Here is a 27271-nt window from a genome sequence, read left to right on the forward strand (position 1 = left end):
CCCTCGGGCAGAGAGCGCGTCATTTCCGGTGGGGAAGGCCCGCGGCCGCCGCCGCCATTTCGGGCGCTGCTGTGAGGGTGAGACCGGAGCCGGTCCGCTGGGCGGCGGGCGCCGGGGCTGGAGTGGCGCGCGCGGCGGCGGCGGCGGCCCAGCGTGTTGGCGCGGAGGTGGCCATGGCGGGCAATTTCGACTCAGAGGAGCGGAGTAGCTGGTACTGGGGGCGGTTGAGCCGGCAGGAGGCAGTGGCACTGTTGCAGGGCCAGCGGCACGGGGTGTTCCTGGTGCGGGACTCGAGCACCAGCCCCGGGGACTATGTGCTCAGCGTCTCCGAGAACTCGCGCGTCTCACACTACATCATCAATAGCAGCGGCCCGCGCCCACCGGTGCCACCATCGCCCGCACAGCCTCCGCCCGGTGAGGGACGGAGGGAATGGGAGGCCCGGGGCTGGGGTGAGGGCCGCGGAAGTCTCAGCCTCGCCGGCTGCTCCTGTCGAGCTGAGCCCCACGAGGGACATGGGCAAAGGGCTGAAGTAGCCCCGTCAGGGGGCAGCCTGCAGTCCAGGCTTGTTCCTGCCGACGAGCGGTGGTGTGTGGGGGAGGAGGAGCCGCTGACCCAGGCCTCTGGGTGTGCCTTGGGAGGACAGCCCAGGGGAAGGGGAACTGCTTCGGCCCCAGGGTGGGGCTGGCGCCTGGGCCAAGCACAAGGGCAGGGCCGGGCAACGTGGGGACAAAGAGTTGAGGGGGATGTTGGCACTGCGGGGGCATCACTTGGCAGCAGTGCCCAGAATGAATCCGATAATCCTACAAGTGGCTTTTAGGCTTGAAACATTTCCTGCAATGGGTTTGGCCATACTCCCCTGGTGGCCTTTGATAGGAAGTCACCACATACTGGCCGGGAGGGATGGAGACACCCTCAGGAAACCGGTCAGCTTTTTCCTTTCTTGGGCATTTTTCCAAAATGCTTTTACCGTCCTCTTCCCCTGTGGAGGATGAAGGTGGTGAGCTAAGTGCCTTGGTGATAGAAGAAAGCCTTGTATGACCAGCCCAGAGTAAGTTGATGCCTGCCTGTGTCCAAGATATCTTAGTGTCTGGAACACTGTCCACCACAATTAGGGGGTTCTAGTTTTCAAAGTGTTTAGTGGAAGAAAGAGCCGCTACCCCCCATCCTGTAAATAACTCAGAAATAAGCAAAAGGGGACAATCCCTTCCCTGGAAGTGAATGGAAGTTAACTTTCCTTGAGCTTAAACATTGTCTTGTACTTCTGGGCTTCTTCGTAAGTAAGTTGGGGCTGTCTTCCTGGGTACTCGAAACCCTTCTGGGAATTTAAGTTAGCCTACGGTGTCTTTCTTGTCAAGGGTCTTTGAGATATGACTGTCTTACCCATGTAATTGGAATTTTGGGGGGAGTGTCAAGGAAATATATGCACTTAGTACTTGAGATATGTGAGATACACAATAATTCTGAGGTAACCATTATCTATTAACAGCACCAGGAGTCCTTAGTGCCTTCTCACTGTTCCCAAGTAGAAGTAGTTTCTTCCTGACCAGCTGAGACTAGATCCAGGCCAATTTCATATGAATTAGGAGGTGTCTGCGCCGGCCTTTGCAGACTTGCCCTTTGAGGATAGTCCTAATTTAGATTTACTCAGTCTGTCCAGAAATGGGAGATGGCAGTCTGTTGTTAACTCATACAGATGTGTGTGGTGTCTTTAAGTTCATCCCAGATCTTTATCAGTCTGTTCAGTTTAATACCATTATAATGGTTATAACCATTATAACATGAGATAGGCATATTGATGCTACATATATTGCCCTAAACCTGATAACTCCTACTTCAGTGCCATCTAGAGTTTTGGATTAATTACTGTAACATGATGATAAACTATCATTGAAATTTATTTTTCAACATTTTATTTACATATGTGTATTTTGGTTGCAGAATTTGAAAATGACAGCAGACAGGTTTGTTAACTCTGTATTTCTCCATACCTTGCCATTGTGATTTTACTTTATTTTATTTTATTTTTTTCAATATTTTTTGGTTGTCAATGAACCTTTATTATTTTATTTATATGGGGTGCTGAGAATTGAACCCAGTGCATCACGTCACCAAGTGCTCTACCAGTGAGCTATAACCCCAGCCCAGCATCGTGATTTTATATCTCATCATTTACCTTATTGAGCTCCACCTTTTCTTTCTTTCTTTCTTTTTTTTTTTTTTTTTTTTTTTTTGCGGTGCTGGGGCTTGAACCCAACCAGGGCCTTGTGCTTGCAAGGCAAGCACTCTACCAACTGAGCTATATCCCCAGCTCTCCACCTTTTCAGAATAGATAAGAATTCAGATACTTAGCCTAGGAGAGAAAGTAAAGATTGCCAGAGATTGTGGGTGGGATGTGGAAAGTTCATGGATAGTGTCTACCCCATTTTCCACATGCTTTGTATCCCATTTTCATTTGGTTCAATTGTTGTCTTTATGATGATTATTTAATCTTCTCCCCATTAAACTTTTTCTTTTGAAGCCACACAGAGAACTTTCTTGAATTTTGAGAAAGTGTATACATTATTAATAGCTAACATTTATTGACTAGTTATTCTATACAAGGTACTTTGCAGAGTATCTTTATGTGCCTCATCTCCTTTATTCTCTAGCAATCTAGTGAGTGAAGTAATGTGATCTCCATTTATTAAAATGTTTTCATTTTTCAGGGAAGGAAATATATTCACTAACTTGTCTAAGGACACATGGTCAGTAAGTGACTGAGACAGAATTTGAACTTAAGCAGTCTCTCTCTTTTCTGGATCCCAGTAGTGGTCTTAGAGGATTCTCCTCAACACTTTTACTTTGCCATGGGGGCCTCATGTTCTGTTTAAAGACCAAAAGGAAAAGATGACAAGAAGAAAACTGGCTTTAGCACCTGGACAGTACACATATGCTATTTAAGTCAGTAATAAAGAGGCTTTACAAACGTACTTGGCACATTGAATATGGAAGATGAGCTTTGTGCTTAGGATTACATAGTGTATTTTTTGTATATAACTTTACGTAAAATTTGTGTGAAGACTTAGGTATTGTTGTAGGTTTTGTTTTCTTTTGCAATGCTGGGGATCAAACCCCGTGCATGCTAGGCAAGCACTCTATGATTGAGTTACAACCCCATCCCTAGGTAGTTTTTAGAGGTATAAGGATAGAATAGGCTAGTGATTCTCACCTTTTCCAGTGAACCTATGTTAACTTATTTTAGTTCTTTAGCTCTCAACAGTCCTCCTTGCTGCCATAGCCTAGGAGCACCGTGGCACAGAAGGGTTTGATCAAGTCTACTTGGTCATATTCTTTCAGGGTGAGTTTCAAGATGAACTTCTTGGGAAGACTTGCAACAATTGATCCACTAATTTCTTCCTCTTGGAACAAGGAGGAACTACTGGACCTTGACCAGTAGAGTCCTCAAAACTGAATGAGTGTGAGTTGTACATTGTCACCACTTGGAGTTACAAGCTTAATTTCTGGAGTCTGGGTTTGAGTCTTTTTTAATCTGCCACTTGCTCCTTGTGTAATTTGGGGCAAGTTATTTAACTTCTCTCTGGTTCAGTTTTCCTCATTTGTGAAAGAGGGAAAATAGTAACATTGACCTCATAGTTAATTAAATGAACTTAAATGTATTAAATACTTAGGAATGTGTCTGGCATCTTGAATAAGTACTCAACAAGATATATACACACATACACACCTGTAGGTTAATCTTGTGGACATAACTGAGGTGGAGTGGGGTAGTGGAAGCAAAGTGGAAAACCATTCTCAGCTTTAGGAGGTTCATGGCTTGCATAGTGTGGGTTGGTAAGCACTGGTGAAACAGCATACATTAGGGAATAGGGCTGGGATAGGAGGGATGGGACATATGAAGTAATACGAAAGGATCTTGGGTCCACTACATGGAAATAGAATGGTGCTCTCAACCACAGCGCCTCACCTATTACTCTTGTGAGTGAGGAGAGCTTTAAAGCTTGCCTTATTTTGAAGTGGTTTCTCTTCAAGGTAGAGCTGGATCAAGCCACTTCTCTGGAGATTATATGAGACTACTGATAATCCACTGCGCCTTTTGTTACCTTCAGCTCTGTGTTTATATCATCTTTTTGGTTCACAAACCTGATTTTCATGTTTTACTCTTCAGTGTCAGGATATTCCTTCATCCAGTGCTTCTGGAGAAGTTCTTCAGTGGGTTACTTAGAAGTTTTACACCCCAGAAATCCCACGCCAAAAGAAATACATGTATTTATTGCAGGACTTCTCCAAATCTTAACTGTGTTCATATGAATTATAACATGACAAGGTCCTGGTGTTTTGTTTTCTTTTTACTTTTTTTGTTTTGTTTTGTTTTGTTTGTTACTGGGGATTGAACCCAGGGAGGAGACTCTACCACTGAGTTACACGAGCCTTTTTTTTTTTTTTTTTTTTTTTTTTTTTTTTTTTAATTTTGAGACAAGGTCTCATTAAGTTGCTAAGGCTAGCCTTGAATTTGCAATCCTCCTGCTTCAGCCTCTAGAGTTTCTGGAATTAGAGGCCTGTGCCACTGCCTGGTTGTACCAGCCACTTCTAGAAACTTACTAAAAAGGTCATTGGCCCCATTTAGCAGAATGAGAGGCTCACACCCAGAAAAGTTAAGTAACAGCTCATATAGCTACTAAATGAGAGAATCTGTCAGTCTAGTCAGTCTCAATATGCAGAGTACCATGCTGATATCCCCTGTTTTTAGACAAGTTATTTTTGTCTCAGACTATACTCATCAGTATGTCTTTAGGCTCCCTTCTCAGATGGAAGTCTTTGGCCTTTTAGACCTTTATATTGGTTGTGGTTATTTATCTTAGCAACTGCTCTAAATTCCACAGGCAGGAGAAGAAAGAGAGGGACTGAAAATGAAGAAAAGAGAAAGGAAAAAGGAAAGTGCTGTGGGGTCCAGGAGAGGTTGATGATGGAGCAACTGTAGTAGTACCTTTCAGAAGTAACCTGGCCTGTTTTAGGCCAAAGAACCCTATGGTGTTCTTCGGGAAACCTTCAGGGAGTGTGACATTGTAGAAACTGACATAGCCTGAAGGCCAGAATGCTTACAAGTAATGAGTTGAAATGTACAGGGAATCCAAAAGAATATCCAACCATCTGCATTGATTTTAATTTTGGAATGTGTTAATTTATAGGCTTATTCAGAATCCAGCCCAGGTTTGATGTAAAGTCACTGAGGTTTTCCAAGTCCCAGAGAGCTGTGAGAATTCTTTCGCTGGTTCTGTCCTCTAGACTGGCTGACTGTATCTCCTTCCTTTCCTGCCCTCTTATTTCCTGCCTTTGACTGTTTATGGTTGGAAGGAGACAAGGAGAGAAAAGGAACTGGAACACATAGCTGTGGTAAGGTTTATGCTTATCTGGGACTCCTTCTTTGCTCCTTCCTTTCTGGTGTTTGGATCAATGAAACTTGTCCCATTTATCTTACTACCCAACAGTACCCAAAACCAGGCATTCCTCTTTGGAATTATTATAGTGTTAGTAGCGTATAAGAATAATTTATAGGTAAAGTATATCAAGGTTTCCTTTGATGTTTTATTATATTTCTGTGTTTGTTGGGATTGCTAAACCAAAAAATCATAGCAAGCCCAATTCACACTGTGATAGTAGAATAAGAAATGAATTAAACCCCTTCATACCTTTACCAGATGACCTGCAGTTTTTCTTCCACTGATCTTATAAAGGCTCTTGGCTTAGTAGTCTTGTTCTAGCCCCCTCTCCCCACCCCACCAAAAAAAAACATTTTATTTGACCTAGTGTAGTAATAGAGGAACCTAACAGTGGATGTTGGGAAGAGTGCCTCGGAAATGTTTAGGGATGGTGAGAGTTGTTCTTCCATTGTGATTTTTGAATCTGAAGGCTTAGTTTGTTGCTACTATTCATTTTTAGAGGATTACATCTGATGAAGTAAGAGTTGGAGTGGAGGGATCTCTTCCTAAGACATGCTCTGTGCTCACCAGCATACTGTACTTCCTTTGGTCTCTTAACTATCCTTTGAGCTTCTCAAAACTGGGAATAGATTTTTATTTAGTTCTTTTACCTCATAGTTATGTTCGTTAAGAATGATATGTAGGGGTTGGAGTTGTGGCTCAATGCTAGGTAAGCACTAGGTAGAGTGCTTACCTAGCATGTATGAGGCACTGGGTTTGATCCTCAGCACCACATAAAAATAAATAAAGGTCCATCAACAACTAAAAAAAAAGAACGATATGTAGTTTGGTGCAATGATGCACGCCTATAATCCTATCTACATGGGAACCTGAGGCAGGCGGATTTCAAGTTTGAAGCCAGCTTCGTCAATTGAACAAAACCCAGTCTTGGAATTTTTAAAAAATTGTTTTAAAAAGGGCCGAGGAGGGCCAGGTGCAGTGGCACACGCCTATAATCACGGCGGCTGCGGAGGTGAAGGCATGAGGGTCTCCAGTTCAAATCCAGGCCCAGCAATTTAACAAGGTGCTAAGCAACTCAGTAAGACCCTGTCTCTAAATAAAATATGAAATAGGGCTGGGGATGTGGCTTAGTGGTCAAGTGCCCCTGAGTTCAATCCCTGGTACCCTCGTCCCCCAACCAAAAAAAAAAATGGCCGAGGAAACTGGGCTTGTGGCTCAGTGGTGGAGTGCTTGCCTGGCACATGTGAGGAACTGGGTTCAATTCTCAACACCTCATAAAAATAAATAAAGTAAAGGTATTGTGTCCATCTACAACTAAAAAATAATTTTAAAAAGGGCTGAGAATGTAGCTTAGGGATGAAACACCCCAGGTTTAAACCCCAGTACAATAAATAATAGTGATATGTAACACCAATTGAGTTGGTTTGGACTTGTAGTCCCAGTACTGGGGAGGCCGAAGTGAAAGGATTACTTGAACCCAGCAGTTCAAGACCAGCCTGGTTAGTAACATAGTGAGAATCCTCAGAAAAAGTTAAATGAAACACTTAACTGAGCACTTAATTTCTGCCAGCCACTGTCCCAAAAGAGCAACTAGTAAAACCATTTTGGCCTGTAGTTGAGTGAACTTTAGTGAGGATGCTTTTCTCCCCAAATGTGTGATCAGGACCAGTTTCTAAGCCATGGGTACCCTACCACTCTGCCCTGGAGCTGTCTTTGATACTGGGGATTAAACTCAGAGTGCTTTACCACTGAGCCACATCCCCAGTTCTTTTTTAAATTTTTGTTTTTAAAAATTTTTTTAACATATTTTATTTATTTTTATGTGGTCCTGGAATCGAACCCAGTGCCTTATATGTGCTAGGCAAGCGCTCTGCCACTGAGCTATAGCCTCAATCCCCTTTTTTAATTTTTATATTTTTATTTTTTTGGCACCAGGAATTTAACCCACAGGTGCTTCACCACTGAGCCACATTCCTAACCCTCTTTATTTTATTTTGAGGCAGGGTTATGATAAATTGCTTAGGGCTTTGCTAAGCTGCTGAACTTGTGATCCTCCTGCCTCAACCTCCTTAGCTGCTAGGATTATAGGCATGTGCCACCGTGCCCGGCCTTTTTAAATTTTTTTATTTGAAGACTTGGTCTTACTAAGTTCCTGAGGCTGACCTTGAACTTGAAATTCTCTGCCCTGGAGCTTTCCTGACCAGGGAGTGCTGAGTAGATCTCTATGCTCACAGTGACCCTGGCCTTAACAGTTATTCTGTAAGGCCTGAAAGATCATCCTGAATTAGGCTAGTGGTGATACAGAAGGTGGTCTCTTTGCCCATCAGATTAAATAGGAACAATTCCATCTCAGTGAAGAGAAACTCCAAAATATAGCACTGCCATGATCTGTTATGGTCATAACCAGAACCATCTCTCTATCCTGCACTGACAGCTGTTGGGTTCACATTTGACTGAGTTGAGTGTTTGCCATAGATAGACAATACTTGCTTTGGGCATCTCAGCATCTTAAATTGGAAAGACAGCCAGAAATCCTGCATTGGGACTGTTAACCAGTTCTAGCATATAATCGTGAAGTTTGCAGATGGACTGTTTGCAATATAAAAAACATGCAACTTTAAATTGCATCTTGGTCTTTCAACTCTGATGGGTGTAAGGAAAAGACTTGTTCGCTTTTAGCTGGATAAGATAGTGCCATGTTGTTTATACTAATGGAGAGTTATTAAAGATCAGACACTAACCCATAACAAAGGAACAAATAACTTTGAAAGTACTTATTCAAAGAAGTACGAGTCCGTAAACATGAAAGACATCAAATGGTCAAAGGTGGTATTTTTTAAAATAATTCTTATTAAATTGATGGTTTTTAAAATATTGTTTTGAGTTGGTCATAGTGGTATACATCTGTCATCCTAGCTACACAGGAATCTGGGGCAGGATTCAACCCCTTATGATATAATTGGCTTTCTATTCTGTGACAAAATACCAGAGAAAATCAAATGAAGAAAGATTTATTTTGGCTCACAGTTTCAGTCCATGATCACTTGGCTCCATTGCTTTGGACCTAAGGTAAGGCAGAACATCATGGTAGAAGGGCGGGGTAGAGGAAAGCTACTTATCTTCTGGCAGCCAGGAAACAAAAAGAAAGGGGTAGGGACAAGATAGTCCCTAAGGGTATACCCCCAGGATTTATTGCCTCCTATAATTTATACCACTTCCCACTGGTCCAGTCAGTTATGAATCTATCATTGGTTAGAGCCCGCATTATCCAATTGCTTCCCAAAAGTCCCATCTCTGAACATTGCTTCATTCGGGATCAAGTCTTCCAGCAGATGAGCCTTTGGGGTATGTACATTCCAGATCCACACTATAACTGCCAGCATAGGTAATTTAGCTAACAAGTTCCCGTCTCAAAATTTAAAAGGGGAAGGGGGATAAGGATGTTGCTTAATGGTAGAATGCTTGCCTAGCACGTACAGTGCCCTCAATTCAATCTCCAGTACCTCAAAAAAATATGTTTTGATAAGAATGTGGGGGTAGTAAATACTCATCAACCACTAACTGGTAGGAGTGTAAAATCATACAAACTTTTTGGAAAGCTTACCCTTTGATCCAAGATTCCATTTGAAGGAGTTTATCCTAAGGAAATAGAAAAGTTCATTAATAGGTAAGACCAAAAACTCTCATAACAGCATTGTTTATCCTAATGAAAATTTAGGAATACTTTATGGCCATTAATAATCATGTTCTTTTAGCTGAGCATGTTGGTTCAATCCTGTAATTCCAGCAATTTGGGAGACTAAAGAAGAAGGATCACAAGTTCAAGGTCAGCCTAGGCAATTTAGGAAGACTCACTCCAATTAAATAAGGACTGGGGTTGTAGTTGGGTGGTAGGGCACTCTAGGGTTCATTCCCCAGTACCCTTTCCCCCACAGCACACAAATCATGTTCTTAGCTGGTCACCAGGTCATTCACCTGTAATCTTCAGCCACTCGAGACTGAGCAAGACTCAGCAACAAGTACAGTAACAAAAAGGGCTAGGGATGTAGCTCAGTTGAAAGTGCTTCTGGGTTCAATCCCCAGTATTAAAAAAAAGCAATATTGTTTTGAACCAGGTGTGATGGTGCATGCCTGTAATCCCAGTGACTTCAGAGGCTAAGGTAGGAGGATCCTGTTTGAGTCAGCCTGGACTATTTTGTGAGGCCCTGCCTCAAAAAAATCCCAGGGCCACGGATGTAGCTTGGTTGAATGCCCCTGTGTTCAATTCCCAGTATTGTCTTTTTTTTTTTTTTTTAAAGTGGTTATCTTGTTGTGGGGAAAACTCAGTGTTAGAGCCCTTGTCTAGTATGCTCAAGGCCCTGGGTTTGGACCTCAGCACCATTAAAAATAATAGTCGGGCTGGGGAGGTGGCTGTCAGTAGAGTGCTTGCCTTGCAAGCACAAAGCCCTGGGTTTGATCCCCAGCACCACAAAAAGAAAAAAAAATAATAGTCATGCCAGTCTCGGTGGTGCATGCCTGTAGTCCCAGCAGTTTGGAGGCTGAGACAGAAGGATGGTGAGTTCAAAGCCAACCTCAGCAAAAGCGAGGCATTGAGCAACTCCGTGAGACCCTGTCTCAAAGTACAAAATAGGGCTGGTGATGTGACTCAACGGTTGAGTACAATCCCCGGTACCTCCCTCTCCCCAACAAAATAATAATAGTCATGTTCTTGGAGCCACATAGCTCATGGTGTGTATCTTAGTGTTAAAATTCATGCTTGGCATCCTCAAGGCTCTGGGCTTTGTCCCTAGTACATACCATTATGTTCTTGAAGTATGATAGGAAAAAAAGGCAAGGCATAAAATCACATATAATCCATTTTAAAAAACTTTTAAATATGTATGTGTTTTATACATACACAAAAATCTGGTGGGTTATAGCCCAAAATGCTCAGTAGTCCTGTGGCAGGATTAAGGCTTATTAAAAAACAAATTCTCCCCCACCTGTGCCACAAAGCTCAGTTTTTCTGTAGAGCTATTTATTACTTTATCAGGAAACCAAAAGGTAAAAAATACAATTTTTTACCTTAAAAAAGATAATTTGCTGTTTTGGGTGCTTATCAGAGTACAAACCACATCCAGTAAGAAACAGTTTGTAAACCAGGCATGGTGGCACATCTGTAATCCCACCTAACTGGGAGGCCAAGGCAGGAAGATCCAAGTTGGAGGTCAGTCTTGGCAATTTAGGGAGACTCTATCTCAAAGTAGAAAAAAAAAATTGGGGATGTAGTTCAGTGATAAAGCATTCCTGGGTTCAGTCCCTAGTATCAGAAAAATTAAAAACATGAAACCTGTTTGAAGTGATATGTCTTGGATCCTCAGTATGTTCTCTTATTTTCCCAACCATCCTGTTTATCTTGGTGACCTGTTAGCTTCACGGGGAGCAATCCGGTTTCCATGTTTTATTTAAGTGAAGATCTTAGGAGTTGATTTTTAAGCAGCTAATTTAGTTTTTCAGTTCTTTGATTCTTTTGCCTAATTTTTTTTTTTTTTTTTTTTTTTTTTTTTAGCTTTCAGAGATGAAATTGAGGTCGACATTCTAAGATCAAAAAAGATAGTCTTAAAAATATTTTTCTTTTTTGGAATTGAACATTCTAGATGTAAGGAAAATAAATGTATGAGCTCAGTGTAGATTCCAAATTCTTCCTACTTCTTTCTGGAACAGTTGCTGGGACCTGTGGAAAAGGACAACCTGCTACATTTCCTAACGTTGAAAAGAAGATTGCAATAAGATGGGCATGGTTACCCCACCTTGGGAGGCCAAGGCAGGAAGATTACAGTCTCAAGACCAGCCTCAGCAACTTAGGCCCTAAGCAGTTTAGCAAGACCCTGTCTCAGAATAAAAAGGATATGGGGATAGCTTAGTGATAAAGCACCCTTAGGTTCAGTGTTGACCCAGTACCAGGAGAGAAGAAGAGAAAAAAGATTGCCCAAAACTTAGAATCTTTAGTGGGGTAGCAACAGAGTATATGGAGAGAATGAACAAAAAGGTTCCAGTTTGTACTATCTTTGCCTAGTATGAAAGCATGCTCAACTGGCCTGGGCTGTCCTGGTGTCCCTTAAGGCCAGTGGTGCTGGACATCTTTATTTTCACAGGATGTTTTATCTTCAGCATGTGATGTTGGTTTGTAATGAGGAGAAGAGATTATTTTTTGACAGTTTTTTTGCTGATTAAATGTTGACTAAAATGTGTGAGAAATGCTTAAAATCTTCATTTTATCTCCAATATAGTACATCTTTAAATAACACTCTGCTCTGTTTTTTCCAGGGGTGAGCCCCTCCAGACTCCGAATAGGAGATCAAGAGTTTGATTCATTGCCTGCTTTACTGGAATTCTACAAAATTCACTATTTGGACACTACAACATTGATAGAACCAGTTTCCAGATCCAGGCAGGGTAGTGGAGTGATTCTCAGGCAGGAGGAGGCAGAGTATGTGCGAGCCCTCTTTGACTTTAATGGGAATGATGAAGAAGATCTTCCCTTTAAGAAAGGAGACATCTTGAGAATCCGGGATAAGCCTGAAGAGCAGTGGTGGAATGCCGAGGACAGCGAAGGCAAGAGAGGGATGATTCCAGTCCCTTACGTGGAGAAGTATAGACCTGCCTCCGCCTCAGTATCGGCTCTGATTGGAGGTAACCAGGAGGGTTCCCACCCACAGCCACTGGGTGGGCCGGAGCCTGGGCCCTATGCCCAACCCAGCGTCAACACTCCGCTCCCTAACCTCCAGAATGGGCCCATTTATGCCAGGGTTATCCAGAAGCGAGTCCCTAATGCCTACGACAAGACAGCCTTGGCTTTGGAGGTACATAATGTGTAAAATGTAGAAAGAAGAGATCTGCTATAGGGTCTCCCTTTCAGACCTCTTAGAGCTTTGTAGGAATGCTGAATATAAGCACCAGCATTGTGATGTTGTAGATGTTGAACCATTAAGTACTGATTTTGGCATTTAATGTTGGGTTTTCTCTTTTATATTGAAAACCTATTTTGCAATGAGTAAATTAAAAATGTATAACTGAATGTTCTGATTTACCTACTAAGCATATTTTGATTACTTTAATAATACTACCTGAATTTGCAGGAATTAACCTAAAATATTTTCTATCTATATTCTAATCTCTTTCTTGCTTTCTGTTTGTCATTGTCTAAAAGAAGGTGGATTCACACAGATTTGGGTATAACAAGTGGTATCTAGCATAGTATGTAAGTGGAGTATTCCCACAAAAACAAAATGTTTTTACTGTAGGGGAGGTGAGGTCCCTTACTATTAATTGTGTTCACCAAAAATCAGGAAAAGAACTGGGGATATAGCTCAGTAGTAAGAGTGTTTTCCCAACATACATGAATGAGGCCCTGGGTTCAATCCCAACACTACTGAAAGAATGAATCAGGAGGAAGCAGTAAAGTATAGTATAGTTGGGAAGAGAACTAAACCTAAAAGTGATAATTCCAAGAAGTGGCAAATTTACTTGGTCTTTGTCATTTAATGCATTTTATAGTCAAGAAACCTGTTCTTAAGGAATTAATTTTTAGCCTTTTACTGGTGAATAAGTTATTGTATTTAACTTATCTCCTTCTGATCAACCATGACATTGTGTTTATTCCTTCTTTCTTTAGCACTGCTTTGCCTATTACCTCCTCCTTTTTTTCCTCCCTCCTCTCTTCCTTTCATCCTCTCTGAGATATACAGAACTAGTGTTGAGCATAAAAGCTGCTATAGGGGAAAAAAATGTTACAGAAGGCTGGGGAGATAGCTCAGTTGGTAAAGTGCTTGCCTTACAAGCACAGGGCCCTGGGTTTGATCCCCAGCACAGCAAAAAATAAAAATAAAAATAAATAAATAAATAAATAAAAAATGTTACAGAAGATGCATGCTATCCTGTGTTTCAGAGACTACTGATAGGATGATTTGAATGTAAATGGGTAGCTAACTTTTATAAGCACAGGCTGAAGTTATGTAGAAAAAGGGTAAAAGTAAAGTATATTCTCATAAACTTAAGTCTTTTTCTTTTCTTTTCTATTTTGCGGTGTTAGGGATTGAACTCAGGGCCTCTCACATGTCAGGAGAGTGCTTTACCACTGATCTACATCCCCAGCCCTCCTCTTTGTTTCCTTTGAGTCATGGTCACACAGTGAGGAGTTGGAGCTGTTCTCTGTTTAAGTGTTAGTCCACAGAATGAATTAGAATTTATTTGAACTAATCTCTGATATTACTGGATTTGAAATTTTTCTTTAGTTTTTGATCTAGTAGATACGAAGGAGCGTTAATTTTCTAGGTTTGAAAATGTGTTTTTAAAGTTCATACATTTTAAGAGGATATTTGTGACTTTCATGTTTCTATTTTGATTAGAAATGAAATATATGTTGCTAGGTCACACTATTTTTTGTTGTTTTTGTTTGTTCATTTTTTTTCTTTTTTTTTTTTTTGAGATGGGGGTCTCACTCTGTTGCTCAGGTTAGCCTCAAATTCATGATCCTCCCACCTCAACCTCACCATCCTCCACCCTCAGTCTTCTGAGTAGCTGGGTTTAAAGGAATACACCACTTCTTTTTCCCCACTTAGAGTTGGAAGGATAAGGAAAACTAGATTCCAGCTTCATGTTTTCATTTAAGTTTGATGATAACATTCTAACATGTTGCTGTGCACATGATGGATGTGACTCTTGACATTTATTGCAGACCTTATTTGCACAGGGCTGGAGAGTGAAAACAGCATTCCTGGAACAAGCCAGCTAACATCCAGAAGAGGATAGATATCACATTAATTTTGCTTCCATTTGCATTTCATTTCTCAAAGAGGGTTTTTTTTGTTTTTTTTTTTTTTTTTTTTTTGGGGGGGGTGTGCTGGGGATCAAACCCAGGGCCTTATGCTTACAAGGCAAGCACTGTACCGACTGAGCTATCTCCCCAGCCCCAAGAGGGTTATTTTTAATAATGTGTGCCATGGTTGCATATGGTGGAGTGGCATATGATCATAGTTCCTGCCTATAGTCCCGGCTACTCAAGAGACTGAGGCCAGAGGATCACTTGAGCTCATGAGTTCAAGAGTATCTTGGGCAACATAGTAAGACCCCTTCTCAAAAAAATAAAATTAAAATTAAAAACCACACGCAAACAAAAAACTTGACTAAGTGATGTCTGCCTTGACTAAGTAGGGTCTTTAATACTAAAAAGTGGTTGAGCTGATCTCCCTGCTAATCAGATCCAATTGCGAAATAAAGATTTGAGTAGAAAACTAGTTTAAGTTTTCTGTTTGGTTTGGATATTGTTCATGTGTTTATTGCTAAAGAGGACCTCTTTCAAGTTAAAACAAATACCCTAACTAATAGCTTTAAAACACCTTTTCATATTTACTTGGAAAAAAGTGGTTGTTTAGCATTGTTCTAGAACTCAAAACGGATGTTAAGGCTGGTTGAATGGATCACGCAAGCTAATTGGTAATGGAAACATGACAAATCTAAATCTACCTTGGCATCTTTCTACCAAACCCAGATTCAGTCTGTGGTTCCTTCTCTTTTATAACAGTACTGCTGCCCTCCTCCATGCAGCTTTTGTGTGACTTTATTGACAGCAAGCATTTCCTCTGTTGTATTATCTATATAGGGAGGCATAGTTCTTCTTTCCCATCTTTGGTTTTGTTGTGGTTTTTTTTTCTTCTTTTGGGGTACCATGTATTGACCCAGAGGTGCTTAACCACTGATTCACATCCCCAGCCCTTTTTTTTTTCTTCTATTTTGAGACAGGGTCTTGCTTAGTTAGCGGTCCTGCTAAATTGCTGAGGCTGGCCTAGAACTTGCCATCCTCCTGCCTTAGCTTCCAGAGCCACTGGGACTACAGTTGTGTGCCACTACACCCAGCCCCATTTCTGATTTTCATAGAAACTGATGCCTACTCCTTATTGCAGTGAGACTGGAAGATTTGGAGAGTTTGACTTTCTGACCTTAGCATTCTCATAGGAAGGTGATGCATTGACGTAGATTTTTAATATGTATCTCATATAAATGAAACATAATTTGACCTTCTATAAATCTAGGTCTGTAAACCAGCTAGGTACATTTTGGTGGCATTTTGAATTTCACTTATTTATTTATTTATCTATTTATTTATTTATCTATTTATGGTGCTGAGGTTGAACCCAGGGCCTTGCACATGCTACACTACTGCTGTACCACTGAGCTATATCCCAGTGATAGATTTGTTTAATTTTAGACTTGGTCTAGACTTTGAGATAATATTATTAGACCCACATTTTCAGACTGCTTTTCAGTACCTTAAGAGTTCCCAGGAGGTGCCTAAGGAGAGGGTGAGGCTGAGGTTGCAAGATCTTGGGTTTCTTTCTCTTCCTTTAACCAAGCACTTGTTTTTTATTTTAATTTTAATTGAATTATTCCGTTTAGCAGTACTGGGAATTAAACTCAGGGCCTTGTGTATGCTTGGCAAGTGCACTGCTACTGAGTTACATCCTGAGCCCTTTTTATTTTTTATTTTGAGACAGGATCTCATTAAGTCACAGAGCCTGACCTTAAACTTTCCTCTTGCCTCTTTCTGAATCACTGGGATTACAGGCATGTGCTACAAGGCACCCCAGCTAAAGCAGCTGCTTTATTGTTGTTGTTATTGTAGTACTGGTGAGCCAAGAGACTCTACCACTGAGCTATATTCCTAGACTTTTGTGTTTTTTTATTTTGAGACAGGGTCTCATTAAATCACCTAGGCTGGCCTTGAACTTCCAATCCTCCTGCCTCAGCCTCCCCAATAGCTGGGATTACAGGTGTGTGTCACTGTACTCCAGCTAAAGCTGCTGTTTTTAACTGTATTATATATCATATCTCTGTAAGATTTCCTCTGAAGAGTTTCTGTGCCTTTTTATGTTTTTTGTTCTGTTTCTATGTTTTAAAAAATAAATTTTAAAAAGTGTTCAAGAATCACCTCTCCTCATTTTACAAATGTATGTTTCCTGCATTTGTTGTGACTGAAGTCTCTCACTGGAATATAAGTTGTTAGATATTTTATTTCTCCACCCATATTTCTCTAGTATGGATGAAGGTTTTAGAAAGAAGGGGTTAACTATAGCGAACAACCAGAGCAATAGGGGCATTCCTCTGCCTGCTATAGATCAGTCACCCATATTCTGGGAATATAATAGTGAATTAAACAGACACTAAATAAAATGCAGATATACCAAGTGTTTTGAAGGAGAAGTAAAAATAACTCCAGAATAGTGCAGAGGCCTCTTTCATATTTTTGATCTTAGATTCCATCTTTTATTTTATGGCTCCTTGAGAATAATATAATGAGTTGTTTTTTAGTTTGTTTGTTTTTGGTATTTGTAGATGGACAGCATGTCTTTTTATTTTTATCATTTGTTTATTGTTTTTATGTGGTGCTAAGGATCGCACCCAGTGCCTCACATGTGCTAGGCAAATGCTCTGCCACTGAGTAACAACCCCAGCCCTCATTATGAATCTTATAAATGCAGATGTTACAGGTTTTTTTTATGCCTCTCTGTACTGTGTAGAATGATCATATTTTGTTTAAATGTGTTATTTCTGTAAATTCTATTCCATATTCAGCCTGGCATTTTGCTTTCAATAAGTAAAACTTGAGAATACTTGAGTACTCAGGCTTGGACTTTTTCTTCATGGTACAGATTTGAAAGGTGTAAAGTGCTTTGGGTTCTTGTTGATGCATCAGTGACTAGTAACTGCATATTTCTGCATGTGTAACTCTATGAAAACTAAGTTGTTAAGGCCTTTTGACCTGTGTATGGAATATTGGAGGAAAGGCCCATCTAGCATCTCTGTTTGATAGAGAAAAAAATGAGATTAGAAGGTATGAGACTATGAGCGGCAAGCCTTTTATCCAGTTTCTTTTTCTGGAACCATAGCAGTAGACCTCTGTACTGTTCGTTGAGATAGGTGTCTAGTTTCTCTTGCCCTTCTTTCATCCTCTTTGGATATCTCCTTCATTTTACATCATAGAATTTCAGTGGGAAGGGGTGTTGGAAGTAACAGATCCAGTTCTTAGACATTAAAGACAGACTCTTTGATATTGTCACAATGATTTTTAAACATCTCTTTGAATATTTGTTTTTTTTTAGGAACTCACTGTGAGCCACAACAGTGTAGGCCAAACAGTTCCACTTATTAAGTAGGTAGATCTAAACATGTTAAGTATTTATATCCTAATAACTTAATAGCATTTTTATTTTTTTATTTGTGGTACTGAGAATTGAACCGCTAAGCTAAATCCCCAGCTCCTTCCTTCCCTTCTTAAAATTTTACTTTGAGGCAAGGTCTTTTTCAGTTGCCTAGCCTGACCTTGAAGTTAGGATCCTCCTGCCTCAGCCTCAATTATTTGGGATTACAGGCATGTACCCCACCATGCCTTGATATTTTTAAAAATAATAACTGACACTGAGGCAAAAGGATCACAAGTTTGAGGCCAGCCTCAGCAACTTGGTAAGACCTTCTCTCAAAATAAAAAATTAAAGGGACTGGAGATGTATGTAGCTTAGTGGTAAAGTGCCCTTGGGTTCAATCCCCCAGTACTAAAAAAGAAAAAAAAAATTTTAAATAAACATAAGCCAGGTACAGTGGTGGTGTGCACCTATAATCCAGCTATCAAATATCAAAAGTTAAAAGGCAGGGGAAAGGAATGTTGCTCAGTGGTAGAATACTTAAATGGTAAGCTTTGGGTTCAATCCCCAGTACCATGTTAAAAAAAAAAAACAAACTAATAAACATGATTAGTTTCAGTATTAAGGGACTACAATTACTAATCAGATGTGTATATCTCTGGTCACTGCAATTCCTCCAACCTTGAGATCATAGTGAATGAACACTGCCACCCTCATTTCCTGTTGCATATTTATTTTCATGGGTACTTGTTTGTTTATCATAGCAACTTTCAAAACCCAGTTTTGAAAGAAATACAGCACGGGGCTGGGGTTGTAGCTCAGTGATGGAGTACTCACCACTAACATGTGGGAGGCACTGGGTTGGATTCTCAGTATCACATAAAAATAAATAAATAAAATAAGGTATTGTGTTCATCTACAATAAAAAAAAAATAATTAAAAAAAAAAAAAGAAATGTAGCATGACCTAATGTCAAAATTGTGTGTTGCCTTGAAGATTTGTAAGTTCAAGGCCAGCCTTAGCAACTCAGCAAGACCTGTCTCAAAAAATAAAAGAGGCTGGGGTGTAGCTCAGTGATAAAGCACCCCAAGTTTAATCCTCTGTCCAAAAACAGATTGTGTACTGTCTTGAGCCTAGTAGTTCATAAGACATTACAAAACCAACTATCACTCTTGTTTCCCTCAAAAAAAAAAAAAAAAAAATTATTTTTTGGGGAGGAGGTGCTGGGGATTGAACCCAGGGCCTTGTGCTTGCAAGGCAGGCACTCTGCCAACTGAGCTATGCCCCCAGCCCCTCCCTCAAAATTTTAAAAAAACTTCATTGGATACCTCCGAGTTTATTGTGATGCCTTTAACACTATGTAGTTTGGGATCTTCAGGTCTAATTCATTGTATTAATTTTTAGGAAATTCTTTATATTGAACTAAAATGCATGTAATCAATTCACCTCTCACTAACAGTTTTAGGCAGTTAAATCTAATAACTTGACACCAATACAAACCATGCCCATTTCAGTCCACCTCTAAGGCAAGTGAATCATTAAGGCTGAATTGTCCTCTCTTTCCATTTTTTGAAAAACCATTGGTGGGTCCTAAATATTGCTTACCCTCTCTTTCCCTCAAGGCCTCACACATGCTAGGCAAATGCTACCGCTGAGCTCTGCCTTGCATCCCCACCCCAAGCCCTTTTTAAATTTAATTTTGAGTGAGGGTCTCTAAATTGCCCAGGCTGACTGTGAAATTGCCATCCTCCTGTCTCAGCCTCCTGAGTAGCTGGGATTTCAAGCATGTGCCCTTGTATCTGGCTTACCTATTCTTTAGATCAAGGGTCCGCAGACTTTTTCTATAAATGCCTAGAGCCATATGGTCTCTGCACAACCCTCACTCTGCCATCATAGTAGAAGACAGACAAAACAACAGATGAGCTTGTGATGTTCCAGTAAAACTGTTTACAAAAACAGCAAACTGAATTGGCTCATGCGCCATAGTTCACTGACCCTTGACTTAAATTGCTGCCTTAGATTGTTTTCCAACCCTAGCCAAATCTTGAAATATTTATTTATTGTCTTTTTTTTTGCACTCGAAAATGTTTGAAGTCAAGGCTTCCTGTACTGCTTCTCTGTACTTGCTTTTTCATGGTTTTCTTAACATGCATTTATGTTTCCTTATTCCTTTTTCTTTCTTTTCTATTTTGTAGTGCTGATGTTGAAACTTATTAGGCAAGTACTCTACCTTGGAGCCATACCCCTTAGCCCTTTGTTTTCTTCTTACTCTGAACTCAGTAAAGTCCTGCAGCAAGTCTGGATCAAAGGAATGTTGACAGTTGTTGATATCTTTCCTGTTAGATAGTAGGAACAAAAACTAGAAAAGTGGCCACAAAGTCACACAGTTAGTTGATGTCTCCTATATTAGTGCTGTTGGGTTCTGTTATCTTGATGGAGATCAACTGGGTAGTGTTTTTGCTCCTGAACCAATTCTAGATTTGATTACATCCGCATCAGGATCCTGATTGACTTTGGAAACTACACAAAGCTAGGGAATAAACCAGTGTTCAGTAAGTTCTCTAGGAGTGAAGAAATTAGAGTAAGCACATTTATGACTCCATGAATACATCCAAACTTGCTTCTGAGGATGTGTTATAGGATTAGGAGGCTGAGTACCAGACTGGGCAATAAAACAGTTCCTCAGTGATAAAAGAATTATCAGCCTTTTTCCTTTACATGGCACTACTGAGGTCTGCCTCATGAAAAGGAAGATTAAATGCCTGTGGTGCATCTAGCCCTTTTGTCTTTTTTTTTTTTTTTTTTTTTAAGTTGTAGATAGACAAAGTACCTTTATTTATTTTTATGTGGTCCTAAGGATTGAACCCAGTGTCTCACATGCTAGGCAAGCACTCTGTCACTGAACTACAGCCCCAGCCCCGCTTTTGTCTTTCTTGTCCATTTGTAATGTATATTATGATTTTTCTTTCCTATTTATAACTTGAATTTTGAAATCACTAGTGTTAGAACTACTGTTTTTACAATGTTCGTTCCTTTGTTGTAAGACTGACATTTCTCATTTGAGCGGCCTGGGATTCGAACCACGGTCCTTCCGCATGCTAGGCGAACGCTCTCCAAATGGAGCTATATCTTCAGCTCAAGACTGACATTTCTGAGGCATATATTCAGTTTGCTTTCTTTGTACATCAAGTTTCAGACCTCACCTTTTCTGGTAAAGTCTTTGGGATTAGGCTTTAGTGAGTTGATGTATTATAATAGGAAGAGGAAGAGGGGCACAATTCTGGCTTCCTTTCAGAATTAAAGAACTTCACTTAGTGCAGCAACTTTGTGGTGGTGGGGTGGGGTTTGAACCCAGGTGCTCTCTACCACTGAGCCATATCCCCATCCCTTTCTTTATTTTTTATTTTTAGACTGGACCTCATTAAATTTCTGAGGTTGGCTTTGAACTTGCAATCCTCTTGCCTTAGCCTCCCAAATTGCTGTGATTATAGGTGTTGTTCCACTCAGTGTGAAACAACATATTCTTAAAGCAACCTATTCACATTCTCCCAGGGTTAACAGCTACCTTTTAAACTGTTCAGGAACTAAGGTTTCACATGGTATCATAGGAAGTCCAGGTCTCTGAGTGCAATCTTGTTATCTTTGGGACTCATCCTTAATTCCATGTGTCACAATGTGCTTTGAACATTTTAGGAGAGAGAGAGCCCATAGGGTACAAAGGGTTATTTAATTTTAACAAGATCTTCCTTTGAGTATTTGTACTTCAGTACCACTACTTGCAGTTTAATTAGCCCAATTGACCACTTAAAACTTCACTCTTTTATTCATTTAAAATCAGAATAATATCCATCATGGCCTAACCTTTTTTTCACCCCTGGTGTTTGGATCTTTCTTCAGGAACTTAATAAACTATAAAAAAAAAAGTTTTCGATTTTCAGAATAAGGTGTGGTTTTTCTAAATTTTCTTTGTAGGATAGAATGAGAATCTATACATTAAAGATGGCTGTTTTATTGTCTGAAGGTCTAATTTATGGTACATGTTTATACATAATTCCTCCCCCTAGTAATATCTTGTCTTACAGAAACCCCTACTCCTTTCTTTTTTGGAACTCTGAAAGAGGAAAGGCCTAGTGGCAGATTGGTAGGCTTTACCATAGTTTTTGAGAAGCTGGTATGGTTTCTTGGTTCTAGCAACAAGAGGCTAGGCTGATCTACACTTCAGTGTATCCTTCCTTTTTAGAGCTCTGTGAACTGTGACTTGAGACTACACTTTTGAATGTTTAAGGATAAAGACAACGTAACAGGGGCTGGGGAGATAGCTCAGTCTGTAGAGTGCTTGCCTTGCAAGCACAAGGCCCTGGGTTCAATCCCCAGCTCCGCAAAAAAAAATAAATAAATAAAGTCTAGTTCTGGGGATTCCATCCAGGACCTTGAGCTCTAGGACAGAGCTACATCCCCAGCCCTTTTTAAATTTTATTTTGAGACAGGGTTTCACTAAATTGCCCAGGCTGGCCTTGAACTTATGACTCAGCTCTGAGTTGCTGAGATTTTAATGTGTGCCACTGCACCCAGCTATAAGTCCCCTTCTTAAGGTCAGGGACTTCTTTTAGTCCCTAACAGAACAAGTGCTACAGAATAGCACTTTATATTTGAGTGTTTAATAGTAAAAAATAAATACTAAAAATGGGGAAAAGAAGTGCTGTATTTGGTGTAATGGACCTTACCATACCAAGTAACTAGACGCATTGAGGCATTAATTTGAGTAACACGTATAATGTGTACATGTGTGTGAAAGATAGAAAGTCAAGCTGACAGGTCACAAACAGACAAATACACTAAAATAGATGACAGGGGATAGTGCAAAGCTCTTTCAACACTGAAAAATGTTTTCGTTTTGTTGTTGGTGCTGAGGAACAAACCTAGGGCCTTGTGTGTGCAAAGCCATTGCTGTACCGCTGGACCACACCTCCAGCCCTGCCACATCTTTAAAAAGAAGGGTACAAATGGAAAAAATTGAGAACTAGGATTAAAGTGAAAGGAATACATCTTTTAGATTATTTTTACTAACAAACAAAACTTCACTCTGTCATGGTTCCCACAGACAGTGAAGTCTTTGGTTGTCATAGTTAATTACCTTACTTGGGTATCAGAAGTTGAACTGTGGGGCTGGGGTTGTGGCACAGTGGTAGAGTGCTTGCCTAGCATGTGAGAGGCACTGGGTTTGATCCTCAGCACCACATTTAAATAAATGAATAAAATAAAGGCCTATCAACATCTAAAAAGCGGGGGGTGGGGGGGGGACTAGGGATGTAGCTCAGTGATACGGTGCTTTCCTAGCATGTGCAAAAGCCCTGGGTTCAATCCCTAATGCTATCAAACACTCTCCCCTGCTCCCCTCCCCCCATAAAACCCTCTACTGTACTATATAATTCAATCAATGGTAGTAATTAATTTCATAAAACCAAATGAACAGTAATAATTAGAAAACACTTGTGCTCAAAACTTAAATGCTAATAATTAAGGGATGGTCACAGAGTTCTGTAGTCCAGGGGTTTTATCTCACCATTATTCAATATTTTAACATAGGGTGAATCCATTCATCAGACTTATTTTAAGTTTCATGGTAGGCCAGAAGTATAGCTTATTAAAACTTTTTTTTTGATGTTAGAAGAGACTTTTTATATTGGGACTGGAGGTTTAGCTCAGTGTTTTATAACTTGCCTAGCACGTGCGAGGCTTTGTGTTTGATCATCAGCACTGTAAAAAAAAGAGAGAGACTTTGTTTTTGTTTTTTGTCCGCTCATTGGGTAACGAACAGTGCCAAGTGACAATGAGGGAGCAAAAAAGTATCTGTTAGTAGATGAGGGAGAAGGTAGGGATGAGCAGGGAGCTGTTAGGACTTAGAGTTTGGACCTGTGGCTTGCCTTGGAGGGAAGGTAATAGAACACTTCATTTTCTGAGGTCAAGTGAAGTGAACTTGGCCCTGATTGCTTTGTGCTATGCAAGCAATAGCAGACCAGGATGTGTGTGTGTGAGAGTAAGCTGGGAGACTTCACTTCTGTATGCCATGGAGAGTCAGGACTTCTTTCCTAAACCAGGACCTAGGGCAGGCAGGAAGCTGAGAGTAGTGGATATAAAGAGAAAGAATATTCCCTTAAGTTGACATTGCTTATTCAGAGACACTGAGATTTCCCAAAAGTATAGCTCTCTAAGATCTTTTCTACTTCTCTAAGTTCTCTTTCTGCACTGCTAAAATCATGTCTTCCTTCTGTCTGCATTAACCACAAATAATCATTCTGGTGGCTGGGGTTGGGGAGGTAGTGAATAATCATTTCTGTAACATCAGCCCTAGAGCAATCACATGGGCAGGGTATTCCTAACCAGAGAGAATGGAGTTTTTCAGCTTGCATTCTTAACTGGAAATAAAGTGCTCTCCTTATTCTCCTCCTGCAGGTCGGTGAGCTGGTAAAGGTTACGAAGATTAATGTGAGTGGTCAGTGGGAAGGGGAGTGTAATGGCAAACGAGGTCACTTCCCATTCACACATGTCCGTCTGCTGGATCAACAGAATCCCGATGAGGACTTCAGCTGAGTATAGCTCAACAAACAGTTTTGCTGACAGATGGGAACAATCTTTTTTTTTTTTTTTTTTTTTTTTCCCCCAATTGCCATCTATATAATTTTCTTACAGGTGTCAAAAGCAGTCTAGTTTATATAAGCATTCTGTTACCTGTGATCTTTTTTAGAATGAACTACTCCATTCCTAGTCTTATTTACCATATCCAGGGTACGAAACTGGAGGGCTTGTGTGGTTAACTTCTGAATTGACAGTTTTAGGTGGTAGTGGCTCTGCCTGTTTCAGAAGGAATAGGTGTCTTACCTCCTTTCTCTCAGGCAATGCAGATCAACCTGTGGGATGCTGATGGACAAGAGAGGAGTGTTACACACTGCTTACCCTGACTTATCCAGTGGTTTTGTTTTCATTCTGATACCATACTATCAAGTGGCAGTAGACTGTTCCCTTCCATCCCCTTGAAATAATCATGCACCGTGTGAATAGTACCCAGTGGGATTGCTTTTTCATTTATGGAACATGACCATGACCATTGTGTGACTCATTCTGACATTTCAAATCCTGAGAATTCTGAGAACACTACTAGAGGCATTTGTCTTTCTTCCCAGTCAATGCTTCATACTTTTTTCTTGGGATTCTTTCAACCCTTGTTATTCTTTTCCCCAAAACCCATAAGTAGGCTGGTTCTTAAGATAATGTATATTTTCATTCCAGATAAGGAGCAGGATGTGCAGAGCACTTTATTCAGTGCATAGCTTTAAGCCAGTATTGGATTCACTAAGTGGACAGCCAAACTCCCAGCTCTCTGCCTTCCCCTAAGGGGTCATACTAGATTCACACTGCTGCAGCAGCTAAGGAGACTCCTGCCTGATGAATATCAACAGGGCCATTTCTCCTCAGTGCTAGTATCCTAGAAGGAGACCCTGAATTCTCAGATTCTACTTGGAGTGGAAGGACCAATCACTTAAAATATTCCATAGAAGGTGTCAGGGCCAAATTCTGCCCTCACCATTCTGTGCAACTTGTATAAAAGACAAGTTAGAATTAGGAGTTTGGGGGTAGGGTTAGTGCTTTGAAAGATGTTTGAACCAATCATGAATTACTTATGTATTATTCATTTTACATGGCCAGGATAGTGCTTGAAGTACTGCCTTCATTTTTGGCTCTTTTTTAATGTTCAGGTTTAGTTTACAAACCTTTTTAAATATAGAATGGTTTATATGGGGTCAGGTGCTCCAAAGAAAAAGACCTATGAGACCAAAAATAATCTAAGCTATTTTAGGCTACAACATAAACTTTCAAAGTTAGTTCCCAGGCGATAAAGGCACTTCGTGGTCTCTGGTGTGGTGTGACGTAGAAACACCTTTTATTTTGCTTTGGACCTCATTTTTTAAAAATAATGTACCTTTCTAATTGCCCTAGATAGGTTAATATGATAAATTTTCATTCTCTGACTGTATACCAAATCACAGTTATTTCAGCGCTCATTGCCTGGCACACAGTGTGCCAATGTTTGTGTGAGTGAATGAGGGGAGTGCAGGAGCTTGTTACATGGCCCAGGGAAGCCAGCTGGCACAGGAGTACATACATTACCACAGGCAAACTAATGAGTTGACGCTAATTTAATGTATTTTTACCTCACACTAAGGTAATGCTTGATGAAGATATTAATACTCAATTTTTAAAATGTAAGCACAGTGCTATGCACAGAGTGGGTGCTCAATAATGTTGAATGAACAGATTTGCATACTGAACATAATTCCATCTGACTACTTTTGTTAAATTTTCAGTTAGCATAGATACTGTAAAATCCAAAAGCATATTAAATCTTGTTTTCCTGAAAGTATGGCATCTAAAATATTTGTAGAAGAACTTGTTACAACTGATTTGAATGTTTATATTTTCCTTTGCCTTCGATATTGGCTTGTAATGTCTCTTTTCATCATGTAATACTAGTGGAATATGCAACTCTACCCAAATCTTAAGAATTTCTCAATGATCTGTTGTCTGGAGCCATTACATAAAGTGTTGGGTTGGATTTGACTGGGTGTGGCAGTTATTGGATATCAAGAAATTAAAGGACTTCTTATAGATATCTTCCAACAAACTTGCTAGAATTCTATTCAAGTGCATATTCATTGTCACAAAGTAAACTGCAATTGGCTGCTATATTTTATATAATTGTTTCTGCAAAAGCCCATTTTTTGGATACTAATGTTTGACATGGTTAATTCTTATTAATTTGTTGGACTTCTTTATTGTTAATAATGCAAATAGATAATTTTTAATTTTCCACAAGTAACATTTCACTATTAATGGTTTGAAATGGGTGATAAACAAACCAATTTGAAATAAAATATGAACATTTGCCATTGTATTATAACACTATACACTTTCTTGACAGTTAAATTTAAAAAAAAATGTTTTTTTGTAGCATGTATTGTATATGTTTATAGTATATGTAGTAAATAAAAATATGGCCAAATGTTTGGCTTGGTGATCTTTTGGAGAAAGTATCTTTGAATATTTGTCACAAACAAGCTAAATCTTTATGCTTAGGGAATAAGAGGTGTATGTCTTCAACAGCTCATAAACAGTCACATCAGATAAATAATCATACACACTGTGGACGCTTATTAAACAGGATTAAACCAGATGCTATGGTGCACGCTTGTAATCCCAGCAGCTTGGGAGGCTGAGGCAGGAGGATCTAGGGTTCAAAGTCAGCTTCAGCAACTAGGGTCCTAAGCAACTTAGTGAGACCCTGTCTCAAAAAGTAAAGAGGACTGGGGATGTCCCTAGTAGTAAGGTACCTCTGGGTTCAATTCTTAGTACAATCATAATAATAATATATGCGTATATATATAATTAGTCATTGGCGATTGGTTTAAAGGATTTCCAGAAATTGTGTGAAATACTGATTCGAAGGGAGCATAAAAAGAATCATATATATAAAAACCTAGAAGCTGGAATGTTGTGGAAATAACATATTTGTCCAGAGATGGATGTATGTGTGCATAAGAAAGTAAGAATGTTAGGGGGCTTTGTAGAGCTAAAGAGAAATTTTGGATGTTAAACAACAT

At 40.0% G+C, this 27271-nt stretch overlaps 1 protein-coding gene across 3 annotated transcripts; it reads left to right on the forward strand.

Moving 5' to 3' along the window:
* Nucleotides 1–26690, forward strand: CRK (CRK proto-oncogene, adaptor protein). Of its 3 annotated transcripts, none has more exons than XM_079130924.1 (3): nt 1–414; nt 1940–1962; nt 11746–11877. In XM_079130924.1, exons 1-3 carry the CDS (start codon nt 174–176, stop codon nt 11749–11751), a joined length of 270 nt encoding a protein of 89 aa, XP_078987050.1. In that variant the 5' UTR covers nt 1–173; the 3' UTR covers nt 11752–11877. The 3 variants fall into 3 exon arrangements, with proteins under 3 accessions (XP_078987050.1, XP_078987048.1, XP_078987049.1); XM_079130922.1 differs by lacking the exon at nt 1940–1962 and adding an exon at nt 24069–26690 and having other exon boundaries at nt 16–414; nt 11746–12281; XM_079130923.1 differs by lacking the exon at nt 1940–1962 and adding an exon at nt 24069–24208 and having other exon boundaries at nt 16–414; nt 11746–12111.
* Nucleotides 26691–27271: the final 581 nt, after the last annotated feature.

Source organism: Sciurus vulgaris, assembly GCF_902686455.1.
Source record: "Sciurus vulgaris genome assembly, chromosome: 3".
In the NCBI taxonomy this organism is placed as follows: Eukaryota; Metazoa; Chordata; class Mammalia; order Rodentia; family Sciuridae; genus Sciurus; species Sciurus vulgaris.